This window comes from Stigmatopora argus, chromosome 10 (genome assembly GCF_051989625.1).
Source record: "Stigmatopora argus isolate UIUO_Sarg chromosome 10, RoL_Sarg_1.0, whole genome shotgun sequence".
NCBI classification, from domain to species: Eukaryota; Metazoa; Chordata; class Actinopteri; order Syngnathiformes; family Syngnathidae; genus Stigmatopora; species Stigmatopora argus.
The window spans coordinates 10,972,131-10,988,013 of NC_135396.1; the positions used below are offsets into that span (position 1 = coordinate 10,972,131).

Consider the following 15,883-nt stretch of genomic DNA (forward strand, 5'->3'; position numbering starts at 1 on the left):
TTGATAGCCTGTTTGATTTTAATCCCCAAAACACATTTCGCCGCTGTCTTACATAATTAAAATCTTTTTTTAAACATTGCACTTGCCATCATGTTGAGTTGTAAGTCTTAGAAAAAAAAAGTGCCTAAAAGAAAATTTACATTTTGAACCTTCACACAGGCAATGATATTTTACATCTTCAAGTATGTAAAAATCACGAAGGTAAAATTGGTCAGACTCAAGTAAAACATCACTGATTCAAAATCTGTTGACATAACTGGAGCATGTCCAATGGATAAAACCATCAGATACACACCATTTGGTGCAAATAACACTGATAAATGTAAAGAAAAAAAAAAGTGACTGTATTCATTCTGGGCTCTTTAAATCTTTTCCATTTCTTTCAGCAACTCTCCAAAACTGGTAACATACCATGTACTCAGCTCTTTAACCTGAGGCCTCATTACATTGCCACCAAATCCAATGAATGCGCTCTGGAAAAAAAAAGAGGACAAATACATTCAACCTTGATAATTAGGGCTAATTTCCATGGAGACGCTACGACCGAATCAACGATACGACGCCACAAATTTCACCATTGTTGTCAAATTCGAGGCCAATCCGCAACAATTGTGTTGCAGATTAGGGGAGTCACGTCCCATCCTAACGACCGCTATGTGAACTGTTAACATAAATACTTACATAACATAAATACTTACAGCTGGAGGACAGGCCTCTTGATCTGTGGCTCCATCTCCAATCATCACAACTGTCTTGAAGCCGTACTTTTCCTTCAGCATGCTGATGACTTTTCCTTTGCCCCCGCTTTCTGCTGTGGCTTGGTTCTCATCAAATCCTGCATACTCACCTAAAAAAAAAATTATATAAAGCTAAATTGGTACAAGTAGTAATTGAAGAAGACCAATGCAATAATTTATCTATCGCTCAAATGAGTAAATAAAGAGTACCTTAAGGGTCCAAAACAATGTGTTGGGGAGACTGTTTGACCACTAGTCATTCATTTGCTTTATTAATTCTTGATCACCTGTCTTTTCGCAAATATTTTATATTCTTTAGTACTCCATGGTGTGCCAGATTTTATCTGTGCTGATTCTGAGATTTAAACTCAGAACCAGGTACATCCTCGCATGGAGCAATGTTGGCAAATGATCTTCGTGTGCGGTCGATTGTTCGCCGGTCTTTTGGTCGCCCGGACCGCGACAACGGGCGACCAAAAGACCGGCGACCGAAAGACCGACGACCAAAAGACCGGCGACAAAACAAGGTAAAACAACACGGTCTACGCATCAATAAAAGCCAACAATGGCCATGAGCAGTTTCACTGAGCCGACGTGTGAGTGTATAAGAGTCTGTATGTACATGCGTTGTCCCTTTAAGAAGCTACGTCAGTCAGGGTCTTAACAAGTTCTCCAACAAAAACAATAAAAGTCCGGGAAATTTGGAGCTTTTCTTTAGCCTAATAATTACTAGGGCATGAAGTATGACTAAATAATAATTCGAAAGTTGTATTTAGGGAATTTGAGCAACGATTTAAATGGTAATTATCAATAACCTTCCGGGCGACCAAAAGACCATCGACCAATCGACTGTGTACCAATGATCTTATGCTCAGTTATTGTGAATCCCCCAAAAATGTGTTGCTATAAACCAGATGAATCCATTGAACAGATTTAAAACTCTTACCATTGAAATAAAACTTGAGCCGGTTGGCGTAGACATTTTCTAAAGGAATGTTTAGTTGAGTGGCCACATGTTCGACAATGCAGCGGAAGCCCCCTGAGATGAGGAACACCTTGATGTTACGCTGGTGTAAGCGGTCCACAAGGTCCCTGGATGTAAACAAAAAGGGACCGCAATGTTTCAAACTACATCCTGCACTCATGCCTTCCATTTTCAAAACACGCATTGGTAGTGGCTCTTACCTAATACCAGGGGTGAGCTGTGGTGGGTGGTCTGTGATCAGTTTGTTGACTTGTTCTCTGGAACATTTGATGATCGCGAGACGCTCAGTCAAAGCTGATTTGAAAGTCATCGAGCCACCCATGGCTTTACGTGTCCTATAATGTGCAAGTTAAAATGGAGTGAGTGATAGCATTAGGCGAAAATACAGCGTGTTTGCATCAGGCTGCAGGCTACTTACATTTCAGTAACGGCATCCCCCACACCGCAGAACTTAGCTAGTTCATCAATGCCTTCTTCTTTAATAACAGTGCTGTCCACATCAAAACATACAGCATCTGCTCGTCGAAAAAGTTCCTTGGTCTGTGACATTGTGGTCATGGCTACGCTATGATGAGAAATACAGAAGAGTATTTGAGCAGGAAACAACAACACCAAAAAAATAATGACATAAAAACTTTCCATGGGGATTTCTGTTCTGTTTTTAATTTGAATAAGAAATACAGCAGGTAAAAATTAATTTTATCACGTGAAAGTCCGTCTAAGAACAGAGTTTACAAATAAATTAATAAAAAATAAGTAGGGCCACAGAGTAAGAAGGTAGAAATGATGTAAGCTATTTTGTTTTAGTAGTACTTGGACTACAACTCCATAAATCCAGGTCGGTCCACCTGTGTAGTTTGCATGTTCTCCCCGGGCCTGCGGGGGTTTTCTCCGGGTACTCCGGTTTCCTCCCACATTACAAAAACATGCATGGTAGGCTGGTTGGACCATCTAAATTGCCCCTAGGTTGGAGTGTGATTGTGAATGGTTGTTTGTCTCCTGGTGCCCTGCGATTGGCTGGCCACCAATTCAGGCTGAGACAGAATACATAGAAATGGACGCATAAAATAGGAAGCCAGACATTCCCCATCTAGGGCCTCATTTAAAAGAGTCAAACAGTGAAACCATTTTGTGTCCGGAGGGTTTCTTTCCCCATAGTGGCAAGTTATGAAAAAGTTTATTGGTACTAGTGTAAATAAAAAAATAAAATAAAAAAAGTATATATATTTAACTAATCCCATTTCAGTTTGTAATTTTACTTTCATACATGAGATGTACCAGTACCTTAACTTTTACCAGTCTTTTTGAAATATACTTAAGGTGATGTCTCATGCAGTACAAAGAGAATAAATAGGATTTAATAGGAGAGATTGAAAATTAAATGTACTACAACAATAGCCAGCACCCCGTTGCATAATGATCGCCTAAACAAAATACACGAAGGGGCCATAGTGGACATCATCTACCAGAGTTGCGTCACCCCTCACTCAACATAATAGTGTAGCAAAGTTAAATTGAAAAAATAAATAAATATATACAATAATGGAATATAACAGGCAGTGCATAACAGAAAAGCATGATTCCTATATTGGGGGGAAAATGACATTTAATTAAAACGACCACACATTTGTTGACCTCAATCAATGTTCTTTTCACCCTGTTGTCGTCAGAGGTTAAAATATTCAATTAATGCGAACTAAAAGGGAAATCTTTCCAAAAGTACAAGTTGTTCTGCAGTACTTACGGTTAAACGGACGCGATGAAAAGGCACTGGATGTAGCTTATGGGCCGGCAGAGGAGCACCGTTTGCGGAAGAACCGGATGGCAAAATATGCAGAAGAAGAGCCAAGCCGCGAGTTGGACCAATCAGAGAGAAGCCGGTGAAGAACCGCCCCATCTCTCCTGATAGGACGTCGGGACGACTGACGAATTGGAATTTTCCGATTTCCATGATTCTGCCCCTCTGCAGCAGACCGGTCGGTTACCTATGACTAAAAGCCATAAATGTAACTGTAAATATAAATGGCATCGTGAACAAACGCGGATGCATCTTGAGGTATGTATTTTGCTATAGAATACAGGAGGGCAACCGAATTCCTGCAAAAAATGTTTTTCAGTGTTATATTACGGTTAAATTAGCTTTAGCTTGTTAGCATGTGTTTCTTGCTACTATACAACACAATTGAGTTCTATTGAATACCAAATAAGTAGTATATGTATACTATGGCACCCGGTGCCAGAAGAGTTCGTAAGTATTAGGTCCGAACAAAGAAAATTCTGCATACTTTTTTTTATATATTATCTAAACTTTGTCGCGAACCACGTGTTGTACCGCATGGCAGAATTCTGATTTACCCTTGCGGTGGTAAATTTAGTCAGACACCATGCGAAATAAATTTCTCACATTGACTGTACAATGAATGAGCTGTGATGTCGCTCATTTTGCTATCTGAGGTGTGCAGGTACATACTAAATACATGCTAAACTTAAGGCATGTCATTTGCAGTATTTTCTTTTTCAGGAAGTAATACTAACTGTAACCTTTTTTTCTCGATTTCTCTTCTGGGGAAATAGCTCTTACAACGACAGTGTGAACCCTTCCGTTTCTGGACCAAAGGGTGAGGCATTTATTAATAATGTAATTATTACTAATGAGGGTGAACTTGATTTACCTTGGCATGGATGAATTCTGTTCCAACTCTGTGGTGGATACAGCCAGACACTATGCAAGAGCATAGCTTCATTTCTTTGTATGACGGTTGAAGCTTTCCTTGGCTTCATCCAGGACTTTGGAAATGAAAACATTAAATGAAATACTTGTCATTTTCCTGATGTGTACTAACTCCAAGTTGTCTTCTGCAGGCAGTACCTGCTGGATGAAGAAATTGAAACAATTGAGTGGGCTTTACAATCCCCTAACCTAAACCCAATAGAACATCTGTGGGACACTATCTTTCAGTCTATTAGGCACCATAAGGTTGCTCCTCAAAATGTACAACAACTCAGGGATGCCCCACAAGATACTGAAAAGCATTTTTTGAAGTTTTGGAATTGCCTGCCACATCATTTCATTCTGATTTTACAGTGTCTACATAATTCAGCACCCTGTAGGCTGAAGACTTATTTCAATTAAAAAAAACTTGGCATATTTTTGAGGTTTATAATGTGTTTCTTTAAAGTGCTCCTTTAATTTTTGGGAGCGGTATATAGAAGGAAAAATAAAGTTTATCACTGAATTCTGCACTGTTTTGGTTTTCATTCCTGTACATCATAAAATGTAAGCTCATCAGCAAGTTTATGCATTTAAACATAAGGGGGATTTACCATTGTGGTCACATCCCATCCAAAAGATGGTGTTATTTAATTGTAACAATGGCAGTCAAAGCAGTACATTGAGAAATTGTGATTAAGAAATAAAAACAGTTGACTATTCCTAATTTGTTCAAAATTCATGTCATACAACATTTTGTATTTTTGCCTCCCTATATTTGCATATGGGACCCAAGTAAACTTTATATTGGTTACATTTCTTTCCCCTGAAGTATCAGGTAGTTTGCCCAGGTCTCTTCCCTTATTCATGTTCTTGGTGCTAAACAAGTTTAACTTGTTACAATGAAATTTCCCAAATACGGGATGAATAAAGTTATGCAATCTAATACCACTGCTTCATCAGCACAGCCTAATATTTTCCCGATTTTCATGTCATGAACCCTGCACAATAGTGATTTCCTGGCTATTTTTTGAGTATTAGACCATATCTGATTTGATTACAAATATAGAGGAACAGAAGCAAAGCAAGGGTGCAAATCAGCACAAGGCGTTCCATAGTATTGGAGAACTTAAAGGCCCAAGACATCTTTTTGCACATTGCAGCCCAAAAGAGTGTTTCCAGCCATTATACACTCTGTCATACTTGGAGCTATAGAACACACAAACACAACATTATCAATTGACAACATAGGAAAAACAAGCAACAACAACAAAAGTCTTTGCGGGACTAACCATTCTGAGCCATCAGCCATGACACTGCCTTATGAGCAAGGAGCTTCCATTCAATTTGCGCATCTGCCTTGAATCCATGGAGCCAGACCAGTGCCAGAATGGTGGCCCACACATTTCCATTCACCTGTTCCCACATAGTGATCACATGATGAAAAAAACAATTGGTATGCCACATTTGTAATGAGGTCTCACATTTGCTGGCTTGGGCTGTTCCAACTCCTTGGTGGTCTTCTGGAGCGCCGCAGCCAGAGACGGGTTAAGTTCCCAATAGCCTGACGCTTTTTGGAGAGAGACCAACTGCAGGAAAGTGTCTGGCGGTGGGGGTGCTTCCTTTTTCGAGAACCCCTCAGGACGAAGCTCAGCGCATGTAATCATGGCCAAGTTTTGAGAACGCCTCACTGTGAGAGAGAGTTGGAGAACTTAAGTTTACATAGGTTGCAAATAATTGAACTACATCGCATCTTGTGGGGCCCAAAACAACACATTTCGTGAAACTCAAAACATTTGATTGGGAGAGTAAAAGATCCTGGAGTGTTATGTTTTTTTGGGTGTATCCTGCAGGATATCATTTTTATTGAGGGCTGTGTGAGTTGTTTTCTTTTGGCTGAGTTTTTCCGTTTGTGTAAGACACATTTGGTCAAATAAATAGTGCCATTTTCAGAACTGACTGGAGCAAGTTGTGTCTTAATGCATGTAAAACTCACCCATACCTCTACTCTTTGGGGGAGATAATTTCAGGTTAGGTATCTCGTGAAGATTCTTTTGTTTTCCCTTTTTGGCTTGGATAATAAAATAGAGAATAAAAACAAAGCATTAAAATCAAAGGATCATGAAGCCCCCAGTTTCCCCGAAGAATCTGAATGAAATTTAAGCAGGGTTCTCAAATTCTGTAACCTGTTTAAATGGTAAATATATTTCAAATTGGATTGGACTTAGTTATATATACGTATACTTTATAAATCAATAAGGTTTTTATTAAATATATATCTGCGATTGCCTGGCAACCAGTTCATGGTGTCCCCCTGCCTCTTGCCCATGGTTAGCTGGGATAGGTTCCAGCACCCCCACGGCCCTCGTAACGATAAGCGGTTCACAAAATGAATGAATGAAAAGAGAAATATCATCTTTTTAAATTCATTTTAAAATACACTTTTTAATCAAGAGAACTAATACCACTTAAATCATGTTTGGGAAAAAACGCAAAAATTGGGAAAGAAGAGTTAAAAAAAACACCCCTCACCGTTATCAGTGTGGTTACGCCTATTCTCATCTTTAAAGTGTAGTAAGTATTAAGCAGTAATTTAGGAGCGTGCAGCTATTAATATTAGACTAATGGCATCAATTGTTACCTCAGGTTAGATGAGCAACCTTAAATAAATTAACTACTCACCACGGGTACGTTATATGACGTCAGCGGGTCATCAATATATCGTGTACGTCTTTTTAACTTTAGCATTTGTACTTTACTGGACATGTATCCTGGACATGTATACTGGACATGTATACTGGACATGTATACGGTTTGCTACCGCAGTCAGCCATTACTCTATTAAATTGTCGGCGGACGAGTGTCGAGGCCCACATGACAGTCAATGGAGAGTGATTTTTGATACTGCTATGTTTTGTTGAATTTTTAACCGATTTTCCAATGACTTTGTTCATCATTAATGTGACAGAGATGCAGTCATTTTACTGCAAATGAAAGAATAATGCCAGGCTAGTGCAGAGCAGGAATCCATGGCAAAACAAAATAGTGTTATTACAAAAGTGCTAGACTAAGGCAGCTTTATTGTGTTACTTACCTTTGGTTCTGCACATATCCATCGGAGCTTTAGTTAAAAAAAAAAAGAAAATATTTCAATGACATAATATTTGTCTGAAAAGAGGTAAATCAGTTATTTTCAAATACACAAACTGAGACCGGCTCGGTTGTGTTACTTTACCTCCGAATGAGTATGACATCTGCGGCAATGAGTCTTTGGTTAAAAAAAGAAAGAACATTTTAAGGATGTAATATTTGTCTGAAAATTAGGTAATGCAGTTTTTTACTTTACATTTATACTTTACATTCATACGGTTTACTACCGCAGTCAGCCATTAATTACTCTATTAGATTGTCGGCGGACGAGTGTCGTCGAGGCCCACATGACAGTCAATGGAGAGTGATCTTTGATATTGCTATATTTTGTAGAATTTTTAACCGATTTTCCAATGACTTTGTCTATCATTAATGTGACAGGGATGCAGGCCTTTTACTGCAAATGAAAGAATATTGCCAGGCTAGTGCAGAGCAGGAATCCATGGCAAAACAAAATAGTGTTATTACAAAAGTGCTAGACTAAGGCAGCTTTATTGTGTTACTTACCTTTGGTTCTGCACATATCCATCGGAGCTTTAGTTAAAAAAAAAAGAAAATATTTCAATGACATAATATTTGTCTGAAAAGAGGTAAATCAGTTATTTTCAAATACACAAACTGAGACCGGCTCGGTTGTGTTACTTTACCTCCGAATGAGTATGACATCTGCGGCAATGAGTCTTTGGTTAAAAAAAGAAAGAACATTTTAAGGATGTAATATTTGTCTGAAAATTAGGTAATGCAGTTTTTTACTTTACATTTATACTTTACATTCATACGGTTTGCTACCGCAGTCAGCCATTAATTACTCTATTAGATTGTCGGCGGACGAGTGTCGTCGAGGCCCACATGACAGTCAATGGAGAGTGATCTTTGATATTGCTATATTTTGTAGAATTTTTAACCGATTTTCCAATGACTTTGTCTATCATTAATGTGACAGGGATGCAGGCCTTTTACTGCAAATGAAAGAATATTGCCAGGCTAGTGCAGAGCAGGAATCCATGGCAAAACAAAATAGTGTTATTACTAAAGTGCTAGACTAAGGCAGTTTTATTGTGTTACTTACCTCTGGTTGCGCACATATAAGCATTCATCGGAGCTTTGGTTAAAAAAAGAAAATATTTTAATGACATAATATTTGTCTGAAAAGAGGTAATTCAGTTCTTTTCAAATACACAATTATTGTGTTACTTTACCTCTGAAAAGGGAGTGCTTCTGCGGGAATGAGCCTTTGGTTAAAAAAAAGAAAGAACATAATTTTAAGGATGTAATATTTGTCTGAAAATGAGGTAATGCAGTTCTTTTCACGTGTAAACAAGACCATGTGAACAAAGTTAGGAATATAAAGAAACCTTACTTGAAAGAAAGTGTGGGTCAAAACACTATACGTATATTGTAACATTGTTATTTTTTTATGACGTACGTACTGTTTGTTTGATACCTGAATAAAATGTATTTTTTAAAATAATCTAGTTGTTAAACTAATGTGTTTGATACTCATCTCATCTCTCATCCCATTTTCTGAACCGCTTTATCCTCACTAGGGTTGCAGAGGGTGCTGGAGCCTATCCCAGCTGACTCGGGCCAGAGGCGGGGGACACCCTGAATTGGTGGCCAGCCAATTGCAGCGCTCACACACATATTTAGTGTCCAATCAGCCTACCATGCATGTCTTTGGAATGTGGGAGGAAACCAGAGTACCCGGAGAAAACCTACTGTCCAAAGTTGACTGGGATAGGCTCTAGCACCCCCGTCACCCTTGTGGGGATAAGCAGAATGGAAAATGAATGAAAATATTCGCACACACCGGCTCCTGGAATACGTCTTTGCAGCAGAGGTCCTTGAATGACTTGACTGCTGCCTTTGTTGACAGCGATGAAAGCGGTGAAAGAGCTGCTCACTCCTGACTGGATGCTGACTTCCACTATCTTTTTCTTCAATCCTACATCCTTGTCTGACTCCAGGCTACGAATCAGAGTTCGAGCACCCAGCCTGTGGACTGTTAATCTGGAGAAATACAAAGCCAATGCAAACACCATCCATAAAAGAGTCAGACCCGAGTTGAGATTCAAATCCCAAACCTCTCATCTATGAGGTGTCCAATTCATGAATAAAGACTATATTACCCAGTGTCCTCAGTGGGTTGTAGAGGGAAGCTGAGCTTGTTCTGGACAATATGTCCTGCTAGGGTGTACGCCACAGTTACACAACCATCTGTTCCCTCTGAACTCTGAGAAAAAATTTTAAGGGGAGAAGCCATATTCCATATTAATTGTTATAATCATACATAAAAACATGAAAAATCATGTGATTTTTTTTGATACAGTAAGAGCTGTTGTTGAATTAATTGTTAATAAAACCATATATCTTAGAGTTGTATCCGCTAGCCTCCTAGTTATGATAGAACTTTGATGAGATGACTATTGTTAATATAGGCGACTTAGTTTTAAATGATACGATTTTCAAATGGTAGTGTTTCGTGATTTTTTTCAATGCAAAAATTGTGCCGCGGCTCAAAAAAAGGTTGGGAAACACTGCCTTAGATCCTGATGAGACCTTAAGAATATTAATTGACTCAGATATGCATGATCAACAAAAGTCTGATTATTGCGTTGGGCATATTGCGATGTAGTCGTACAAACGAGACACTGTTCAAGCTCGAAGGAAACTAACAGACTGGATCAAACCTCACTCTCAGGTGATCTAGCAATAGTACCATGGCAATCAACTGGTCATTTGACAAATTGAGCACCCCTCTTGTAACCAATAGATACTTAACCAAAAGTGGTGCACCGATCAATGTGGATAGAACATAGAATACAAGGCAAAGTAAAAATTATATATCTTCTGCCCCCAAAAAATAAAACAAAAAACTAATCTTAATTCTAAGTTTGCCCACCTTATTTGTCATTCAAGTAGTTCTTACACTGACATATATTATATAATATATAGCTTTCAGGAAACAACTCAATATTGAATTGTGACTTGAATGTGCTTTATAATAATACTATATCCCTGAAAAATATCAAGTCCCACCCTTTCACATTATAATCAGCAGCTGTGACTCAGTGCTTTTGTGAATGTGGTTGATAGTTCACTACCTACCTTTCCTGTGAGCTGAGCATAAACGAGCGACCGTTGACCCTGGAAAATAGCATTTAGGGGTGGAGACATAGGTGTGACAGACACACCTTTTGGCAAATCCCAGTTCACTGAGATGTCCTTCACTGCTGGCTGCAAAGCAAACTGCAGCGATTGCATCACCTGGTGTGAGAAAATCAATGAATCAATTATTCTTTTCCATGATGTCATTGTGATCTTGTTTAAGACCGCAGGCGTTGATCATAATCATTTGATATCAATATCTTGCGAACCTTTGGTTGCATCCTGTCGGCACCTGTGATGAATTGAGCATAACCACCCCCCTCCTTTGCCAAACCAGTGATGAGAGCAGTGCTGGCTCCTTGCCCAATCCCAAAAGAGAAGCACCTGCAATGCAGTTGCTTTCTTTTAAAAACGTACTGAAAGAAGACAACGCTATACTACTTCTTTGCTATTTATTGTGTGTGAGGTGTTTGACCTGTGGGAACTGGAATTCGTCTTCACCAAGCTAATAACGTCTTTGGTGTTCCCCACTTCGCCGTCAGTGAAGACAAAGAGCTGGGTGGAGAGTGTACATATGACTAAAATGTGACCCTGTTGTCAGCCTTATGATAAATCTCTCAGAGAAGTGTCATGATAAATAAATAAAACATTTCAAATAAAGTGCATTTAAAAGGAATTGTCAATCAAAAGTTGACAGAGCCACCTGTTTAGCCTGTTTCTCATACTTTGAATGTGTGTCTTTGTGTGTTGAATGGGCATGTGGCAATACAGTAGTGTTACTGAATAGAACATTTAATATTATGTAAGTACATTATCCATAACAGTTAAATCTCAGTATTTAGCAAGTAAAAACATGATTCTTATATGTAATATGCCGTGATGTGATGTGAATGTTATAAATGTGTTTTTCTAGTCAAGATTTTCCTCTGAACGGCCTATCACGTCAGAAATATGCTGTTATTATCAACCAGCTTACCAGTAATTAAATGTAAAAAAAAAAAAACTTCCCTAATCGAGTTTAAGTTACATATGTAAGCTGTATTATTTGTAGACACGTCAAAGAGAAATTCTAAAAAATAAAAATACAAGTAAATGAATGTTAACAGTCTTATGGAACAAATAATGGAAAAATCAGGTCAGGACCATCTTTGAGTCATATAAATACGTATACATTACTTGTCGGGGTTGACCGGGAATGCAGGTCTGGCTGTAAATATCCTTGAGGGGCTTAAGTATCTCTGTTCCTCCCATGTTCGCCTGCATTTCTCCTACGTTCTTCAGAGCCTTTTCCATCGTGGTCTCATTGTACTCCATACTTTTCCTGCCATCAAAATACACAAAAGTACATTCACATGTGCCGCAAGACCAATCAATATAACCTTATTAAAGGCTAGATTCTTACGGAAAAATGGGTTCGAAGGATGAACCGAAACTGTAAATGTTAAAATAGCAGCCCATTGGCAAACTCTTCAGAAGCAGCAAGAGAGTATCCTGCAGACAAGACATCAAGACTTTAGCAAACTGTCATTGTTGAGACTGTAGATGTTTTTGCTAATGTTCTGATTACCCTTGCACTGTTGATCCGGGGACCTTGCATACTTCCAGACCGGTCCAGTAAGAACACAAATTCTCCACTTGTGGTAACTGAAGACATGACTGCCTGCGGAAACTCAGGGTACACACTTAGCATCAGTGCCGGATCCCCAATCAGCGTGCCTGAATCACAACGTAGGAATGAAAGGAGAATTTTAGAGCACATCTAAACACATTTACTGAATGTTTTGTAATTCACCAGGTGTGGCAAATGCTTTTCCCGCCTCCACCACAGCAGCAGGCTGGTGGGCATCCTTGTAGTAAATGAAAAACTCAATATCCCTGTCAAACTTGTGTCCTGCAGCCAGTTTAACCTGAAATCCCCGATATAAATATAACAACAATACTTAGCATGCTTCAAATGAGATCAACTGAAGAATACCAGAGGTTCAACATACAACAGCCTTGGTTTTCTCCGTGTTGAGGTACTGCAGAGGCTCCAAGGAACACTTGGAGTCCACTTTGGAGACCTCACGAGGGGAGGACACCCTGGCAGAGAAGGACAGACTGTACGGGACTAGAGAGGCGGGAACAGACGTCACCTGGACACCCTGACCTTCACTTCCTGGAAACATTGAGCATTTATGGTATGAAAAAATATGTAAAATCTTACAAAAGCAAGTTGAAGTAGCAATGTTATATGACTAGGAGCATTACAAAATACCAATTTGGATTTCCATGTTTTAATAAAATACATGAATGAAGTATCAAATCTGATAAAAGCTTTTTCATTCATTCATTTTCTGTACTGCTTATCCTCACAAGGCTCGCCGGGGGTGCTGGAGCCGACCCCAGCTAACCAGACGGGGTACACCTTGAATCGGTGCCCAGCCAATCGGAGGGTAAAAGTATACATTTCTAAACTGGTTACAATCAGCTTTCACAATTATGTAACATTTTTTCTGTATTATGAGCTCCGCAATGTCTCAGAGCAGCCCGGTGGAGCGAGTGGTTAGCGCGTCGTCCTCATAGCTTTGGGGTCCCAGGTTTAAGTCCAGGTTGGTCCACCTGTGTGGAGTTTGCATGTTCTCTCTTCTCTCTCTCTGGTTTCCTCCCACATTCCAAAAACATGCATGGTAGGCTGATTGGACACTCTAAATTGCCCCTAAGTATGGGTGTGAGTGTGTATGGTTGTCCGTCTCATTGTGCCCTGCGATCGGCTGGCCACCGATTCAGGGTGTCCCCCTCCTCTGGCCCGGAGACAGCTGGGATTGGCTCCAGCACCCCCTGCAAACCTAATGAGGATAAAGCGGTTTGGAAAATGAGACAATGTCGCATTGCTTACTTTAAAAGATTGAGATAGTATATCGGACTTAAGTGTGACATTTCCTAAATTGCACGATAACCTTCACATGATAACATTATTTGACTTTTAGTCAAGTTTTTGAATGAACATGTCCAATTTTTCACCATTTGACTCCTTTTTGCAGCACTTTCTATTTAATGTGAGTCACACTTTCAAACAGGCAAACACTGAATTCCTGTGATTTTGCCAATTTCTCTGCAATTCAGTTGCAACCTGCTGATTTGAAATTTTAACACAATGCCAAACTTTTTGTACACCATAAACCTAAGAATGTATATTATGATTAAGAAAAAAAATAACTTCCAAGCTTATATAAATGTGTGTAATGAACAAGTGCTGATTGTGGTTTCCCTTACCCTGAGGTTGGTAGCGAGGGTTGAGCACCACAGGAAGACAAAATCTAAGACCACCGTCGGCCTCCACAGCCAGCTCAGTGACATACTCGAGCCTGATGGAGCAGCTCTCTTCCGGAGGAAGACTACCGACACTCAGAGAGAAGATATCTGGGCTCTGATCACTCTCCTCCAGGAAGAAGGCCTGTTGACCGGAGCTCAGCGCATCATCATACTCCTCTCGGGCCTAGAGAGCACAATACATGAAGTTCGCATTGTATTTTTCTAGCTCCCTCCACTTTGGGGTCGGACTCGCCTCCTGTTTATCTTTCACTTCAGCGACAATCTCAGTTTGTCCAATTTTGGCACTGAACTGGCAGACGGCAGCATCACCGGGCAGAGGGAAGACAAAAACAGCCTCTATGGCTTTGTCCTCCTTGTTCTCGTAGTGCAAAGTAGAGACCACAACAGCCACGTGGTCTTTCACCTCCACCTCCACTTCAATGCCCTTTAGAGGAACTAACATACAAGGGGATCAGCAAAAAACCTCAAAACCCATGGTTTGATTGAATCAGGCATTTTTTTTATGTACTTCCTTAATTAGATAAGTATACACTCCCTTTTCAACCTCTACTTCCTCTAAGTCAGGGGTAGGGAACCTATGGCTCGGGAGCCACATGCGGCTCTTTTGATGGGTGCATGAGGCTCTCCGCTAACCCTTGAGCTAAAATAAGGAAACCGCTGAACACACCAATAGGAGTGTTACGTCGGCACTGTGGCGTTCACACGATCTCTAGCGCATTTTTAATCATATTTTTCAATCAGACTCTTCTCCATGCATATCGTCATTAATACTGATTGTTTAGCAAGGGCATAACAATGTTGTCAAGAGAATTCAGAGTCTTTTTGTACTTTAAAAGTAGTGAAATTACTAAAAAAGTGCACAAATTCTCATACATTTTGACTTTTACATTTTGAGTATGGCTCTCAAGGAAAAACATTTGAAAATATGATTTTTTTTTTATGGCTCTCTCTGTCAAAAAGGTTCCTGTCCCCTGCTCTAACCTTTAAATATTCCTCTTTTATCAGTTTACTACCAACTCTAACACAAAGATACTTACAAAATAGGAACCAATTTTCAATTGCCACCCAAATCTTGATTAGCACGAGTATGCTTGTAGAATAGATAAAATTAATTAATTGATATTCTCATAAGGGGTAAAAAGTCAAGCCCCTGTGTGAAACTAATGAGACCAGAAAGTGTGTGTACAATGAAAAGCACACATTTTGTGAGAAAACAAATAAGGATATCAAAAAGTACTTGAACCAAATTTTATTTAATTACCTGCATCCTTGTTGATAGTAATCAGACCACACCGGAACACCATGATACAGTTGATACAGTCAACGTCTGCAATATTACTTATACTGCACAAAAATGAAGAAACAATACCATAAACAATTATGTCACATACATATCATGTTACCAAATACTCTCCACAATATTCCAAAATTCTATACCTATTTAATATGACAATTTATGGCCAAATAGTGAGCAGAATGATGATTTCCACACAGCACGTGAGCTGTGACGTAGTTTTTTTAAACGTTTAAAACACATGCAGCCAAAATGTAAAATAATCTTGGGAAAATGGCATAGAATAAAATCTTGCCATACGAACAGTATCGGTGAATACTGACAAGACAAAGCTAACTTTATATTGCCGTTCCTTTTAACAGTATAAAGTGAATGATTGTATTATTAATTATTACACTACAATTACAACGCTTTAGACAACACAGTATAAATGCGGACTTAGAAGATATCGTACCGTAAATAACTACTGACGACATAAAAGTGATGTTCAGTGCACAAAATAACATCTTACCTCTCAACTAACTTGTGAGTCTGAGTCAAACCCGGAAGAGCAGAGCAGAAAACCACGCCCACTCATCGATCAT

General features: G+C 39.3%; 3 protein-coding genes, 1 long non-coding RNA gene and 2 other non-coding genes across 8 annotated transcripts; 3 read left to right on the plus strand and 3 right to left on the minus strand.

Moving 5' to 3' along the window:
• psph (phosphoserine phosphatase) lies at positions 1 to 2,280 on the minus strand. The gene is made up of 5 exons (XM_077610776.1): positions 2,141 to 2,280; positions 1,923 to 2,057; positions 1,684 to 1,829; positions 699 to 847; positions 1 to 473 (listed from the first exon to the last, which is right to left on the minus strand). The coding sequence occupies exons 1-5, from the start codon at positions 2,278 to 2,280 to the stop codon at positions 363 to 365; spliced, it is 681 nt and encodes a 226-aa protein (XP_077466902.1). The 3' UTR covers positions 1 to 362.
• A 1,361-nt stretch (positions 2,281 to 3,641) lies between these two features.
• LOC144083197 (uncharacterized) lies at positions 3,642 to 4,958 on the plus strand. Its single transcript, XR_013303489.1, has 3 exons — positions 3,642 to 3,778; positions 4,297 to 4,340; positions 4,585 to 4,958. It is a non-coding gene; the product is annotated as an uncharacterized LOC144083197 (long non-coding RNA).
• On the plus strand, positions 4,056 to 4,192 carry LOC144084114 (small nucleolar RNA SNORA15). The gene has a single exon (XR_013303740.1). It is a non-coding gene; the product is annotated as a small nucleolar RNA SNORA15 (small nucleolar RNA).
• Positions 4,399 to 4,529, plus strand: LOC144084115 (small nucleolar RNA SNORA15). The gene has a single exon (XR_013303741.1). It is a non-coding gene; the product is annotated as a small nucleolar RNA SNORA15 (small nucleolar RNA).
• A 90-nt stretch (positions 4,959 to 5,048) lies between the features above and the next one.
• Positions 5,049 to 6,550, minus strand: LOC144083196 (von Willebrand factor A domain-containing protein 5A-like). The gene is made up of 4 exons (XM_077610778.1): positions 6,435 to 6,550; positions 5,917 to 6,122; positions 5,725 to 5,848; positions 5,049 to 5,641 (listed from the first exon to the last, which is right to left on the minus strand). The coding sequence occupies exons 2-4, from the start codon at positions 6,097 to 6,099 to the stop codon at positions 5,562 to 5,564; spliced, it is 387 nt and encodes a 128-aa protein (XP_077466904.1). The 5' UTR covers positions 6,100 to 6,122; positions 6,435 to 6,550; the 3' UTR covers positions 5,049 to 5,561.
• Positions 6,551 to 7,551: 1,001 nt separating this feature from the next.
• LOC144083193 (von Willebrand factor A domain-containing protein 5A-like) lies at positions 7,552 to 15,882 on the minus strand. Of its 3 annotated transcripts, none has more exons than XM_077610772.1 (16): positions 15,811 to 15,882; positions 15,267 to 15,349; positions 14,238 to 14,440; positions 13,946 to 14,168; positions 12,682 to 12,848; positions 12,483 to 12,597; positions 12,258 to 12,406; positions 12,093 to 12,181; positions 11,867 to 12,011; positions 11,166 to 11,245; positions 10,960 to 11,074; positions 10,691 to 10,849; positions 9,712 to 9,815; positions 8,782 to 9,592; positions 8,652 to 8,684; positions 7,552 to 8,262 (listed from the first exon to the last, which is right to left on the minus strand). In XM_077610772.1, exons 2-14 carry the CDS (start codon positions 15,307 to 15,309, stop codon positions 9,298 to 9,300), a joined length of 1,887 nt encoding a protein of 628 aa, XP_077466898.1. In that variant the 5' UTR covers positions 15,310 to 15,349; positions 15,811 to 15,882; the 3' UTR covers positions 7,552 to 8,262; positions 8,652 to 8,684; positions 8,782 to 9,297. The 3 variants fall into 3 exon arrangements, with proteins under 3 accessions (XP_077466898.1, XP_077466899.1, XP_077466900.1); XM_077610773.1 differs by lacking the exon at positions 15,811 to 15,882 and adding an exon at positions 15,754 to 15,798; XM_077610774.1 differs by lacking the exon at positions 15,811 to 15,882 and adding an exon at positions 15,443 to 15,798.
• Between the last annotated feature and the right edge of the window lies 1 nt (position 15,883).